Below are 14689 nucleotides of genomic sequence, written 5' to 3' on the forward strand. Positions count from 1 at the left end.
AATTACTAGAAAAACAAGGAATGAAACTGAAACTGTAACTCAGATCATCCAGAGCTGCGACTCACATTCCACAGTTGAGACGGCTGGGCTCCGGGCTGCTGCTGTGGGACTGGGGTTGCTGGGAAATGATGAGAGATTGTTTACTGGGGTGGGGGTGCAGTCTATGGAGAGAGTCATGAGGGTGGTGGGACAGGGTGCTGCAGTACCTCACCGAGGTCTCAGCGATATTCAAGATCTCATTACACACTGCCTCCTAGTAGTAGTAGTAGCAGAGTGGGAAAAACAGACAGCGGCCCACCGAGAGTCCCCCGGAGGAGGCCGAGGTGAGGAGTTAGAGGGGGGAGGGGGGGCCGAGGTGAAACAGGAAGGTGGGTCCAGTAAGTAGCAAAGGCAGAAAAGGAAGTGATCCGTTAAAGGTCAGGAGAAAGCCGTGAAAAGCACAGAAGACGTTGGTGGAGCCCAGGAAGGAAGGCATGGAAAGGCAAGACACCAGAGTGAGTGCATGAACAGGAAACATGAAATATTAGCTCACTTTTAGACGATGAAGTCAGAGTGAACATGCACAAATAAAAGGGGGGGGGACGGAGCATCATGAAAGAATGGGACTTAAACACAGATGAGATCAGAGGTAGACTCATCCTGGATAAATGCACTGAAACTTTAAATCACAGGTGTCAAACATGTGGCGCGGGGGCCAAATTCAGCCCGCCAAAGGGTTCAGTGAATTTGTAAAGTGTGAAAATTACACTGAAGGTATTAACAATTAAGGATGTTAAATCATTTTAGGTCATTTCAGTCTGAAGTGGATCAGACCAGTAAAATACTATCATAATAATCTATAAATAATGAGAACTGTAAATTTGTCTTTGTTTTAGTGTAAAAAAAATGTAAAATTACACAAAAATGTTTACATTTACAGTGTAACCTTTAACAAAAAATGTGAATATCTGAAATGTCTTAAGAGAAGGATGTGGAATTTTAATAATATTTGTCCTGTTATTTAATGTTTTGTGTATTTGTAGATCCGCTGTGATCTCTGAGTTGTGATTCACATGTATAAAGGATAAACTAAGGTGTAATATTGTTAACATTGCACTTATTTTGCTAAAGAATTTTCAGGTTGTTCATATTTGTTCATGTTATGTTCAAGTACAATTCGTAGATGTAAACATTTTCATAACGGAATTTACTTTTTTCACTCAAAAGTTCTTATCCTATTATATATATTATTTTACTGGTCCGGCCCACTTTAGATCATATTAGGCTGGATGTGGCCCCTGAACTAAAATGAGTTTGACACCCCTGCTCTAAATTGTACACATTTCATTTAGTTCACTTGACCCAAATTTACTTTAAATTGTAAAACTGGGGTGAAATTTCAAAATAAGAATCATTGTTTATTTATTTCATCACAAGGTTATGTACATCTTAATATTTAGTGATCAGCACAAATATATACATACATACATACACACACACACACACACACACACACACACACACACACACACACACACACACACATATATATATATATATATATATATATATATATATATATATATATATATATAATTTATTTATTTATTTATTTATTTATTTATTTTTTCCCATGTTATGACGGTCCCTAAGGTGTTGGCTTCAACGTGAACAAAACACTGAACATGCATCATTTCCTCACATTCAGAGTCTCTAACACTGTAAGTTTGTTTAAAAACAAGTCTGGTAAAACAACAAAAAACAGGAATTCATTTATGCATTTGAAATTTACTTTATTTTTATATTATCTATTGCTTTAATATTGCATTTATGACTGGAATATTCATTACTGATTAGGAAAATGCTCCAACAACAAATCAGACCTAATTTTTTGGGGTAAAAAAAAAAAAATGCACTGGGTGTGAATGAAACAAGGCTACTGGTATGAGCTCAAATGACCCCCAGCAATGACAATTATCTAAAGATGGTGAAGTTACGACACAAGCTTCCAGGCTGTTTGTGGACATAGGCAACTTTGTTCAAAAATAAAAGCTGAAATAAGAATGGTACTTTTCACAATTAAAGCCTTTTAAAGAGAAATTTATTTTTAAATCTATTTTATAATATATACTGAAGCGAAACATTCTTTTATTGTGAAAAACTGAGTATGAATGAAGGTGCAAGGACCTCAGCCAATGTGGACATATCATAAAGTTGCAATACCGCTTGTGGCCACTAGATGCTGCTCCAAAAAGCTGTGGCTCCTACAGACTTATATTTAACTCCTCCATAAAAAGTCAATTATTATTATTAAGAGACAATTATTCATTCATTCTGGTCTCATGTATTTCATTTTGACCCTCAGAGTAAGTATGTCTTCTGGTCCATCTGTAAAGTTTTGGGTTTGATTTCTGCTGTATTTGGCTTTTGGAGTTTCAGTTAAGGCAGTGTTTTTCAACCTTGGGGTTGAGACCCCAAGTAGGGTCACCTGGAATTCATATGGGGTCGCCTGAAAATGTATGTTTTTTTTTTTTTTAAGAATTCAATATATTTCATTATAACTAAAGCACCACACACTTTTCCTAATAAAAACCAAGTTCAAATAAAATGCAGGATATAATATCTGAGAGGGCATATTTGATTGACCTGATCATGTGACTGTGTGCGTTACTACGCTTCAACCTGCCCGGACACAGTCACAGTCAGAAAACTGGACCGAACAAAGAATGGAAAGATTTCTTCACCTGCCCGGCCCCGCTCAGACATCACCAAGAGAAACTGAGAAGCAGACACCAACAAGGTGCATTATATACATTATATAGCCTAAATGTCATCTATAATTAACGCTTATTTGCAACATAGTATAGCAAACTATTACATGAAAAATAAATTCTTTTCGCAAAAAAATGTCTCCGTTTTGAATGTGTGGGGTCATCAGAAATTTGTGCTGTTAAAATGGGGTCATGAGCCAAAAAAGGTTGGGAACCACTGACTTATAGTATTAAAACACATTTTTCCATGACAGAGAGCTTGACAAACAGGACAGACAAATGACTTTGTTACTCAGTTCTTGATGAAGTTTACGATTTTACTAAGTCAGGTAGCTAGCGCTTAGCATTAGCTCACCCCTGACCCCTTAGGCTTCCATAGTTGTGACACTTTTGTTTCTCCATCCAGTAATTATCAAGGTTATAATAGTTTTTGATTTTTCATTATAGTTTAGTTTTATTCAGTTTTGACTTTTTTTTTTCTCTAATTCAGTTAGTTTTAATTCATTTTTAGAGCAGGTTTGCTAGTTTTTATTAGTTTTAATTTTTTTCTAAATGCTTAGTTTTAGTATTAATTTCAGTTTTATCGTATCTTTTCTCTTCTTCGCCGTCATATTCAAATAAATCCCGGACAGGACTCTGCTGCTTTCTCCCATGTTTCCAGGTAGAGTGAGGACCAGAAGACGACTCTAAACGACAAGTGACGAGAAGTGACGGACTGTGAAGTACCGTATGGTGCCGCTAGCTTAAATTGCTAGAGCGAAATAAATCATTTTTGTATCAATCCGACATTGACAAAGACGAAAACAAAGGGAATTTTATCCATAATTTTTATACGTTTTAGTTAGTTTTGTAAACACACAATACAGTTTCATTTAGTTATCATTTTTTTCTTTGAAGTATAGTTTTTATTTATTTCAGTTCACGAAAATGTTTTTTCAAGTCTAGTTTTCGTCATTTCATTAGTTTTCCTTAACAATAATAACCTTGGTAATTATCTACTATAGTTTGAATGCATTTAGCCAAGGTGTAACTTCTGATCTCAACTTTCTCACATGTGGGGAAAATGAAGATTTTACGTGTGTTACGAATGAAAGGTAAAGAATGATGGGTTAAAAAGTTACGATGAAGTTCCATTAAGCTCAGTCTGAAATACCCAGAACTACCACCTTACCGCAAATGAGTTCACGTTGTTGTTGTCCTGGATGTCGAACAGCATCACAGGGCTTCTGGAGCTCCGTCCGTGATGGTCAATCTCATTTTTGACAAGCTGCAAACACAGAAACGCCACATCAGCCCACTTTGAAAACACACTTTTTTATCTTTACTGTCACGTTGTACACTGCACCTGCTGTAAACGTTATAATACTTGTGTCACCGTTCACTCATAGGTGGGAAGTTCAACCTCACAGCAGCTTTAAAAACAGAAGCCAGCATGTGAAACCTATAAATAATCACTAATAAATATGTCACTGCCAATAAATGACCTCAAGGCTTCCAGTGGCATCCAAGATATCACACCTCTGTACCGAACAGCAACAACATGCAACCAAAAGGTGAATTTAATGAAGTCAATCTCTTAAACAACAGCTCCATTTATAGTCTGAAACAGAAAACTGAAATAGTCAAATATTGTATGTTAGTAGTGCACACACAGCATGCAGACTCGCAGCCTTATACAGTGTAACCAGGTTCCACTAAAAGGAGTACTTCAGGCTGTTTAAAGTGGGTTTGTATGAGGTACTTTTACAGAGATTTTGGTGCATTTTTGACAAAAAGCACAGAAATATCATCACAGAACACAGTCAGGAGCTAAGCATGTACTGCTGTGGATGGAGCAGCAGCAAAATATATGTAATCCACCTAAAAGAACCACCTAAAGTCATCAATATCACTTTATGAATATGCTATATATGCTATTATTACCCTAAAGGGGAGGCAAGGGGTGTTGTTTGCAGTTTGGTTTGTTTGTTTGTTTGTTTGTTTTTTAACACTATAACAGCAAAACCATTGGTTGAATTCAAACCAAATTGGTTTTATAGATTGCCAGTGACCCAGAATAGATCTTGTAGAAGCCAATAATGTAGAAACAGCTGATAACGTAATAACGGCCGATAATGCAATAAATTTGCCATTTTTAAAATGTAATAAGCTGATAACGTAATATCCAGACAATAACATAATAAAAGTCCTGAACCGATAACGTAATAACTTTTGGCCAATAACATTATAACTTATTGGCTGGTTATTACGTTATTGGCCTGGTAAAAAAAAAAAAAAAAAAAAATCTTTGCAAATGTAATAACTGAGCCAATAACGTAATAAGTTATAACTTTACTGGCCAAAAGCTATTATGTTATCGGTTCAGGACTTTTATTACATTACTGGCCAGACATCACATTACTGGCCTATTACATTTTAAAAATAGCAAATTTATTACATTATTGGCTGTTAATATGTTATCGGTTGCTATTACATTATTGGCTTCTACAGATCTCATTACATTTTGGGAAAAGTAGGTCAAAGTTCACATTTTTTATGAATTTTTAAAATCTTTTTTTTTCCCCACCTTTACTTATAATGGGTGAGATGCGAAATTTCAAATGTCTGTAGCAGCAAAAGTATTTGTTGAATTCATCCCAAATTGAGTTTATAGATTGGCAGTGACCCAAAATAGATGTGATTACATTTTGGGAAAAGTAGGTCAAAGTTAAAATTTGTTATGACTTTTTAAAAATCTTTTTGTTTTTTCCCCATTTACTTATAATGGGCGACATTTCACATGTCTATAAAAACATCAGTTTTGTTTCAATTTACTTCAAACTTTTACTTCAAACAGCTGGATCGATGCCAAAATAAGCTTCCAATACATGCGAGGGGCGGGGTTTGTTGTGCCTGGAACCACTTGTTACGTTTAATTCTTCAAGCACTTCAGTTCATCAGTTCAGACCAAAGATTCCCAATGAAACAAGGCTGTTTATTTGATATAATGTGTGTTTTTCTCAGTATTTATCGCCTGGAGCTCATAAAATTAAAAAAAATATAAGGGTGTATGAGGTGTTAAAATATTGTCTTGATTGTTAGACATACAGGAATTCTGCACATTCTGATTTTTTTATGTTTTACTTGTTTCATCAATACCAGAAATTTGGTTGTAAAAAAAACAAAACAACTGAATTACTGCAATGAAAGTAATGTACCGTCTCATTGCATTTGCAGGTGTTCATGCAGATGCAGAATTAAACTTCAACAAAATCAGGATTCATTGGTCTGAGTTAGGTTTAAAGAAATGCTCTAATGTAGAGACATTTCAGATGCATTTACTGTATATTTTATAATTTACTGAGAGTATGTTATTAATTACTAGCTCAGATTCAGATCAGGACTTTGCATATATATTTCCAGTGTACTAAAATTTTGCAATCTGTTTCTTTTCTGTGTTGTTTTTCTAATGTCCTATTTCATATCTCATCTTTCTTGTCTGTCTCCAGCTTCTGTTTTCAATTTCAACCACTTAATTACAAAGGAATGTATTTTGCCACCACTGTCATGATGGATTAATTTAGTTCTTGCTGCGTAGGGTTGTCAACAAACACTCTAAATTAGATTATTCATCTGAATTGTAAACAAAAACAGACTCATTATGGAAATTATATTTGGTTGTACAGAACTACAAGATCTCACACAGATCTGGGCAATGATAGTTTACTGTAGATCAGGGGTCTCAAACATGCAGCCCGGTAAAGGTTCTAATCCAGCCTGTGAGGATGAATTTGCAAAGTGCAAAAATTCCACAGATTCATTTTAGTTCAGGTTCCACATACAGACCAATATGATCTCAGGTAAAATATCCTACAAAAAATAATTACTCCATATTTTCTTCTAGGTTTGATGTGAAAAAAATATTACATTATGTCTATAAATAATAACAACTTCAAATTTTGGTCTTTGTTTTAGTATAAAAAAATAACATTAAATTATGAAAATATTTACATTTACAAACTATCCTGTAACAATAAAACGTGAATAAACTGAACAAATCTGAACAACCTGAAATGTCTTAAGAAAATTAAGCACAATTTTAACTGTTTTCTGCCTGTTCCTCAGTGTTTAGTGTCTTTGTAGATCCAATCCCTAATACACATGTAAAAATGATAAGTTGAGGCAGAATATTTTTAATATTACACTTATTTTTCTTAAGAAATTTCATTTTTTTTCAGGTTATTTATATCTTTTTTGTGTGGATAGTTTATGAAAGTAAGTATTTTCTTTTTTTTTTTTCACTAAAACAAAGACAAAAATATGGAGTTGTTATTATTTATAGGTTTTTTTGCTATTATTTTACTGGAGATCAAATTGGGCTGAATGTGGCCCCTGACAGAAACTGAGTTTGAGAGGCGTGGTGTAGATGAAGCTGAAAAGGGTTGTAGAAGTGTAGAGTTTGTTCTCTCTAGTTTCCCCTGTAATCATAAACAGGTATATGTAGGTTAATTTTGTCTGTGTCCTTGACTGACAATAATGAAGATCTGGAGTTGGTCCCTGAGCGCATTCAGTGGCAGCTAATGTGCTAAGGCTAATGCTAAGTGCCGTGTGTATTAGAATGATTAAAATATAAAGACTGAATTTCCCCACAGGGATCATCAGTCAGTTAACCTCTTAAAAACAGCTCTGTGCTATTAGTCTTCGCCTGAGGAACCTTGAAGATCTAAAAAACACTTTGGATTTGGTTCAATTAAACCAGTATGTATGACTGTTATAATGATTTACTGTCTTGTGGATAAAATGTGTAAAAAATAAATATTCATGTAAGATTCACCCTTTCATGCACACTGGTCATGACAGTGGACAGTTCTTCTCCAGCTGTTCTCTTATATATTCATGGGTTTTGTTGTTTTAGTTGCATATCCGCCAACACAGTGGACGCTTAAGCATCACCTCATACACTGCAAAAAGTTACTGCAACTTTGCTGTTCTTGATAAACCTGATCTGCAGTAACATGTTTGAGTATAAGGCAACTGCTAGTTGTTATTAGACTGTATTTTACAGTTTTCTTAATTTTTTTTTGCATATTATCTCCATGAAGTGAGTAATAATTAGTATTACTGTATGCTATAATGTGAGAAAACATCAGATTAGCTGCATGAAAAATGTTTTTATTTCATAGTTTTCACACAATATATCACTTTCTGATGTTGTGTTTTAAATACATGTTTCATTGCTTCAACAATTAACCCTTTCGTGCATGAATTTTGAGCATCTTAATTGAGATTTTTTTCCCCAAGTGTTTTAATTCCTCTTCAAGGCATGAAAAAAACAATGTGATTGATTTATATATATATATATATATATATATATATATATATATATATATATATATATATATATATATATATATATATAAATCAATCACATTGTTTTTTTCATATTTTTTCATATTTTTTTTATATATATATGTAATTATTTTCTTATTCTTATTTCTTTTCCTTATTCTTAATTTTATTTTTTTATATTTTACTTTTCATGGAGTTGCAAAAATGTCCACTCAGCTGGACACCATGCATTTCATTTTTGAAGCAAAGAAACATGCATTTACTGATATACTGTGTGAAAACTATGAAATAAAAACATTTTTAATGCTGCTAATCTGATGTTATCTCACATTTGAACATACTCTAATACTAGTCATTACTCACTTCATGGAGAAAAAAGGCCAAAAAAAGTTAATTTTTGGTTTAAAAAAAAACCCTGTTAATTACAGTCTAATAACAATAACAAGGTCAAGGTTTATTTATGTAGCACACTTATAAACAGACACTGCTGTCCCAAGTGCTGTACATAATCATGAACACAGGATAGGAGTAAAAGACAATAAATAGAATAAAAAAATACTGGCACATAGTTCATGCATTAAAAACAAGCGATTGATTTACACTCAAACATGTTAGTGCAGATCAGGTTTATCAAAAACAGCAAAGTTACAGTAATTATATGAATGTTAGTGTATGGGATGATGCCGAAGCGTCCACTGTGTCGGCTGATATGGAACTAAAACAACAAAACCCATGAATATACAAGAGAACAGCTGGAGAAGAACTGTCCACTGGAGTGACCACTGTGCATGAAAGGGTTAAACACATGGTGTCCAGTTGAATGGACATTTTTATAACACCATAAAAAATAGGTTAATTAAAAAATGTCAGTCACATTGGTTTTTTTTTTATGCCTAAAGAGGAATAAAACACTGAGGAAAAAAAATCTTGTCTAAGGTTTTGATAATTCATGCATCAAAGGGTTAATTGTCATTTTTGACCAGTTTGGATGGTACTATTACTGTGACCTGTTCATATATCATGTGGTTTCTGGTGGTATTTGAAGGTGAAGTAGTGAAAATATTGTTTCTATATTATACATTTACATGAATAATCATTATATGGAAAAGCAAAAATACATTTTTCTATTACAGCCGTGCACACCAGCAAATGTTTAAGCTTCTGTGATGATTAAGATGCATTTAAATACCTCGTACAACCACACTTCAGAAAATCCAAACTAACCTTTGACCCTTTACAGCAGGGGTGTCAAACATACGGCCCAGGGGCCAAAACTGGCCCACTAAAGGCGTCCAATCTGGCCCACAGAAGGAATTTGTGAAATGCTAAAAGATATTAATAATCAGGGGTGTCGAAATCATTTCAGTTCAGGGACCACAAAATGACTAACTTGATCTCAAGTGGGTCAGACCAGTAAAATACTATCATAAGGACACCTTCTTATAATAATGGACTAAGTCATAACTTTCTAGTTTTTCAACAAAACAGAAAAAACTGAGCAAAATATGAGTCCATGCTATTTTTTTCTTGTTTAGAAAAACCTGAAAATTATGATTTGGGCCATTATTTTAAGAAGTTGACGATAAACAGAAAAATGGGAATTGTCATCACTTATAGATTAGGTGTAAAAAAAAAAAAAAAAAAAAAAAAAAAAAGGAAAATTACACGAAAATGTTCACATTTACAAACTATCCTTTCACAAAAAATGTGAATAACTTGAACAAATATGAACAACTTCAAATGTCTGATGAGAAGTAACTGTAATTTGACCAATATTCTACCTGTTATTAAATGTTTTGTATCTTTGTAGATCCACTGTGATCTGTAAGTTCTGTAGGTTCTGTATTGAGACGCTTTTAAGGAACACTGTTGTATACTTTTAGTACCTTTTAAATTATTGATGGTGTTTTATATGTATGTTTTAGTTTATTGTTTTATGTATGGTTTTAGAACTGAGTTTTGCTATGAGTTTTATGTACATTTTTATTGTGAATGTATGGATGAAACCTCTATTGTCTGTAACTTCTGCTGCTTTTTGGCCAGGACACTCTCGCAAATGAGGTTTTTAATCTTAAGTCTTTTTTTTCCTGGTTAAATAAAGGTTAAATAATAATAATAATAATAATAATAATAATAATAATAATAATAATAAGTTGTAATGCACATGTGTAAATGAGAAGCTGTGGCATAATATAGTTAAAATTGCACTTTAAAATTCTGTCCACCAACTAAAATTTGCACATTGTAAACAAAAGAAAATTACAAGACTAGCATCTGTCACCAAGTGTGCCAAAAATGCACACCTATAAATCAAACTATTAAATATTATATATTGATTTATTTTTCTGCTCTAATTTGATTTTATTTTGTAAATCAAGGTCAGCCCTAATCATATAGATCAAATGGAAGAAATAGTGCATTTTAGGCACACTTGGGAGACAGATGCTAGTCTTGTAATTTTCTTTTGTTTACAATGTGCAAAGTTTAGTTGGTGGACAGAATTTTAAAGGTTATGCAAAAATGAGCAACTTTTGAATTCTAACCTTATTTAAATTGTGAAAAATAATGCAAAGTTTTTTTAAAATGAAGTGCAAAGTGTGCGTAAAAGGCACACCTGGATACCGGAGGGTTAAAAGTTGAAGTTGTGTTCTTTGTTTGGTGTATTCAGTGTTCACATACACCTAACACAACATTTTCAGTGGGCCTTCAAAGACGAGTGAATATGACCAAAAAGGCTGGCGCTGGCTACCAACTCAGTGGAAAACACTCTGGTGGGGAAAGAGTTAAGGTTGTTCATGTTATTCACATTTTTGAAGCACAGTTTGTCGATGTAAACATTTCCATAACATAATTTGACTTTCTTCCGTATTATTTCACTGGTCCGGCCGACTTGAGATCACATTGGGCTGAATGTGACCGCTGAACTAAAATGAGTTTGACAGCCCCGCCTCCCAGTTTTACTTCCACAGATCAACCTCAAATCATGTTAGTCCGGTCGTCCACACACAACTGTCAGGTTCAGCATTTCAACCAACGCCTGATTAGAGTCAAACGTGGCCACAAGCCCATGTTCCAGAGTGAGGCTGGGATGCAACACCACACACCATGCAGCTGATACCTCTGCAGGGCTTTTTCGCCTGCTGCCTGGGGGTGCGCGGACCCCGCCCCTGTCCCCCTCCGCTCCGTCCCCCTCGGTCAGCTCCTTGTCCCCCCTCAGCCACCCCTCCAGCACCGGCCCCCCGCTCGGGCTCACGCTGCGGGACAGGTGAGGGGACGGAGGGAAGAGCAGGAAGTCCTCCCCTTGAGGCGGGGTGAACGTGACGAAGGGGGTGGCGGAGCTGGGTCTGGGGGGGTACGGTGGAGGCAGGGGGGAGGCCGACGGGGAGGCGGTGGGGGAGACAGTGTAGGGGCTGCCGGTGATGGGGGGCACGGGGCTGGCGGAGTAGGGCGGGGGCAGGTACTCGCCGCAGCGGTAGGACACGGTGGGCAGCGGCGGCAGGGGAGGGGTGGGGGCGGCGGGGGGGCTCCCACCTCCCACGGTCAGGGAGATCCACTCAGAGGAGATGGCGTGGACTTCAGGGGACACGGAGCGGCGGGGGGAGCGAGGGAGGGGCAGGGGGGAGGTGGTCAGTCGATTACGATACAGCTTTAAGAGCGACCAGGTAGGAAAGAAAAAGAGAGATGAGAGAAAGAAAAGGAAATGAAGGATGAGACGAGTGGACTGAGACTGGAACCAAAAGATGTGAAACTAAAGACACTCAACATGAGGGAAAAAATGGAAACATGTCCTCAGAAACATAGTCAAACATGGCGGTGGAAGCTACTTTACACATATTGTACGACAGTATTTCCATTTTCTACTAATTTATAACTCTACTGAGAGGTAAACCAAAAGGTAAAAAAAAAGGTTAAAAAAGGCAAAAAAAACAACAAAAAAAGAGGTAAACTAGTTTTTTCCTCCACTACATTTGTCTCCTAACTTTTCTACACATCTGAACCTCCTTCCTGTCAAGTGAAAACCAAGTGTTTATTTTAATATTTGTGATAAATTCTTTAAAAACCCTCTAAGATTTGCTAGAAAATAAATCATGACAACGCTGAAAACAGGCCTGCTTTACTGAGCTCATGATGATGTAAATATGTAAATAATATTTCATTTTTAATTCAAATTCTTTAATCAAATAAATATTTATATAGATACCAAATTTTTCCAATTTTCATTTTCACTCATTTTTTTTCTCTATCTGTGTTTTTCTCTGCACTTGCTTATTGTACACTACAAACAAAAAGTTAGGGATATTTTTAATTTTTCGGCTATTTTTTTCTTGCACAGCACTTTTTACTTTCTTGTGTGTGAATTGAATTGAAACACATGTTTTTAATGAGCAGACATAGTTTTATTTACAAATGGCAAAAATGACAAAAAAAAGAAATATCCTTAACTTTTTGTTTTAGTGTATATTGCTGCTGTTACCTGTGAAATATTTTATCTTACCTTACCTTATCTTATCTTATCTTATCTTATCTTATCTTATCTTATCTTATCTTATCTTATCTTATCTTATCTTATCTTACCTTACCTTATCTTATCTTATCTTATCTTATCTTACCTTTTCTTATCTTATCTTACCTTATGTTATGAAAAGGTGATGTTTTCGATGTAAGACCACAACACTACCAACATCTGATGGAATATGATGCATTACAGCAGATTAAAGCACTCACAGTGTATAGAGTAGTTCAGATACAGCAGTAACGTAACTCAAGTTTATAACCTTGGGTGTAGTCAGGAGACATTTCAGATGTATATGAGTTGGTAACAGATATAAAAAGTAGTGATCTTCCCTTTACAGATTTACCGCGGTCATCTAATCATCCAGTATGTCACCAAAAGTCAAAGATGAGAGAAAAACTAAAGACTGGAAGCAGACTGTTTTTTCTTCTGTCCTCGTGATCCCCTCCTCTGGTTGTGGTTGTGGTTGTGGTTCTGGTTGTGGTTCTGGTTCTGGTTGCAGTTCTTACCTGAGGGGAGGCGTTGGTGCTGCGCTGTGGCGACTGGCTGACTGGAGGGTCAGGATACTCCACGCCGTTTTTGACGCGAGGCCGTTTGTGGACTTCCACGTAGGTGACGGGGAAGATGCCTTGGCGGTTGGTGCCTGAGATTTTTCCTTCATACCAGTTTTCATCGACTCGACGAATCAGAGTGATCCTCTCTCCCTGAAAAGACGACGAGAAGACACCACGAATCACACAAAAATAATCAGCCACAGAAAGAACAGATCGGTTAATATATTATAATTACACACAATAATGTTTTTGCACTTAATATGTATATTTCTTTAATTATCATATTGATAACATATTGTCTAGTACATATTGTACAAATCGCTGAGTGTTTTAATATTTATATGTATATTCAGAGCTATATATGTGTTTGTATACTTAGAGCTTTATACAGTATATATTTATATATTTTTCTTTTTGTGTTGCATTGATAATTCTTTCCTGCTACAAAAATTCTCCCTTTTGAATATCTGGGGTTGCCAGAAATTTTAGTTGGAATTGTGTTTAAAAGTATAGATTTGATTTTTATTTATTGGTTTATTTAATAGGGACCATGAATATTTATGAACATTGTTGTATAAAAAAATACACCCATGTAAATATGCCAGAATTAGTAAAAAAATAACTGCTTTTCATCTGCAGTCCCTCGGCAGGTGACAGAACAGGACATAAAACAGCCAACATTAATACATCATTCATTCACTATAAATAAAAAAAATTAAAAATTCTATTTCAAGGGTCAAAGGGAATCGTTTTTCACTATTTGGTCAAAACGGACAAACTATGTAAAACCTGTAATTGATGTGAATTAGTTAGTGTGTTTTATCTTGATGATGAAGTAGCGGAGTAAGCCCTCTCCTCCTGTTCACTTTTCTTTCTTTCTTTTTTTTTTATTTGTTCTATATTCGACTAAAAATCTTGGATGTGCATCTTTGTTCAATCTAAAACTTTAAAACTCATTGACCTTGTGGAGTTCAAAACGAGAGAAATGAAATGTTTTGTGAAAGAGAGGGAGGCTATGATTTACAGAAAGAATTAAATTTAAAGATTCCTAAAGTACGCACTATGTTAAAAAGTTTCTGTATCACCATCTGTGGAGTAAAAGTGTGGAACAAACTGTGTGGAAATAAAACAAAAATCTAACATAATTCAGTTTTAAAAAAAGATATAAAGAACTGATTCTTTAGAGGTACCATATTTAATAATGACAATGAGGGCTGTTTGTTTATGGATGATGTTGTACTGATAAATCTGCTGTAACTATTGAAGAAAACTGTTGAATTGTTGAGTCTGTTTGTCTGACTGTACTGCCATGAACAAATTGTTGTGTATAATTCAATTACTGCATTAGATATTTGTTATGGTTCAATGCTAAAATGAGGAAAAATGTATTGTTTGATTGTTGTATTAAGTTAGTGATAAAGGTGTAAAAGCACCTGAGGCGTAGGATTAAATAAGTTTATACCTCTTCTTCCTACTCCTTTTGCAAAATTCAGACTTGTATGTACTTGAAGATAGATTCTGTTCATTTAAATGTTATTTTGTTG

At 35.1% G+C, this 14689-nt stretch overlaps 1 protein-coding gene across 1 annotated transcript in view; it reads right to left on the reverse strand.

The window, feature by feature from the left end:
* sorbs1 (sorbin and SH3 domain containing 1) overlaps positions 1–14689 on the reverse strand; it is a 158059-nt gene that overhangs the window by 6373 nt on the left and 136997 nt on the right. Inside the window, exons 23-26 of the mRNA XM_030156240.1 lie at positions 13101–13295; positions 11197–11724; positions 3922–4017; positions 66–253 (exon numbers count right to left, since the gene is read on the reverse strand). Of these exons, the coding sequence (XP_030012100.1) occupies positions 66–253; positions 3922–4017; positions 11197–11724; positions 13101–13295 (1007 nt within the window). The remainder of the gene's footprint in view (positions 1–65; positions 254–3921; positions 4018–11196; positions 11725–13100; positions 13296–14689) is intronic.

Source organism: Sphaeramia orbicularis, chromosome 15, assembly GCF_902148855.1.
Source record: "Sphaeramia orbicularis chromosome 15, fSphaOr1.1, whole genome shotgun sequence".
In the NCBI taxonomy this organism is placed as follows: Eukaryota; Metazoa; Chordata; class Actinopteri; order Kurtiformes; family Apogonidae; genus Sphaeramia; species Sphaeramia orbicularis.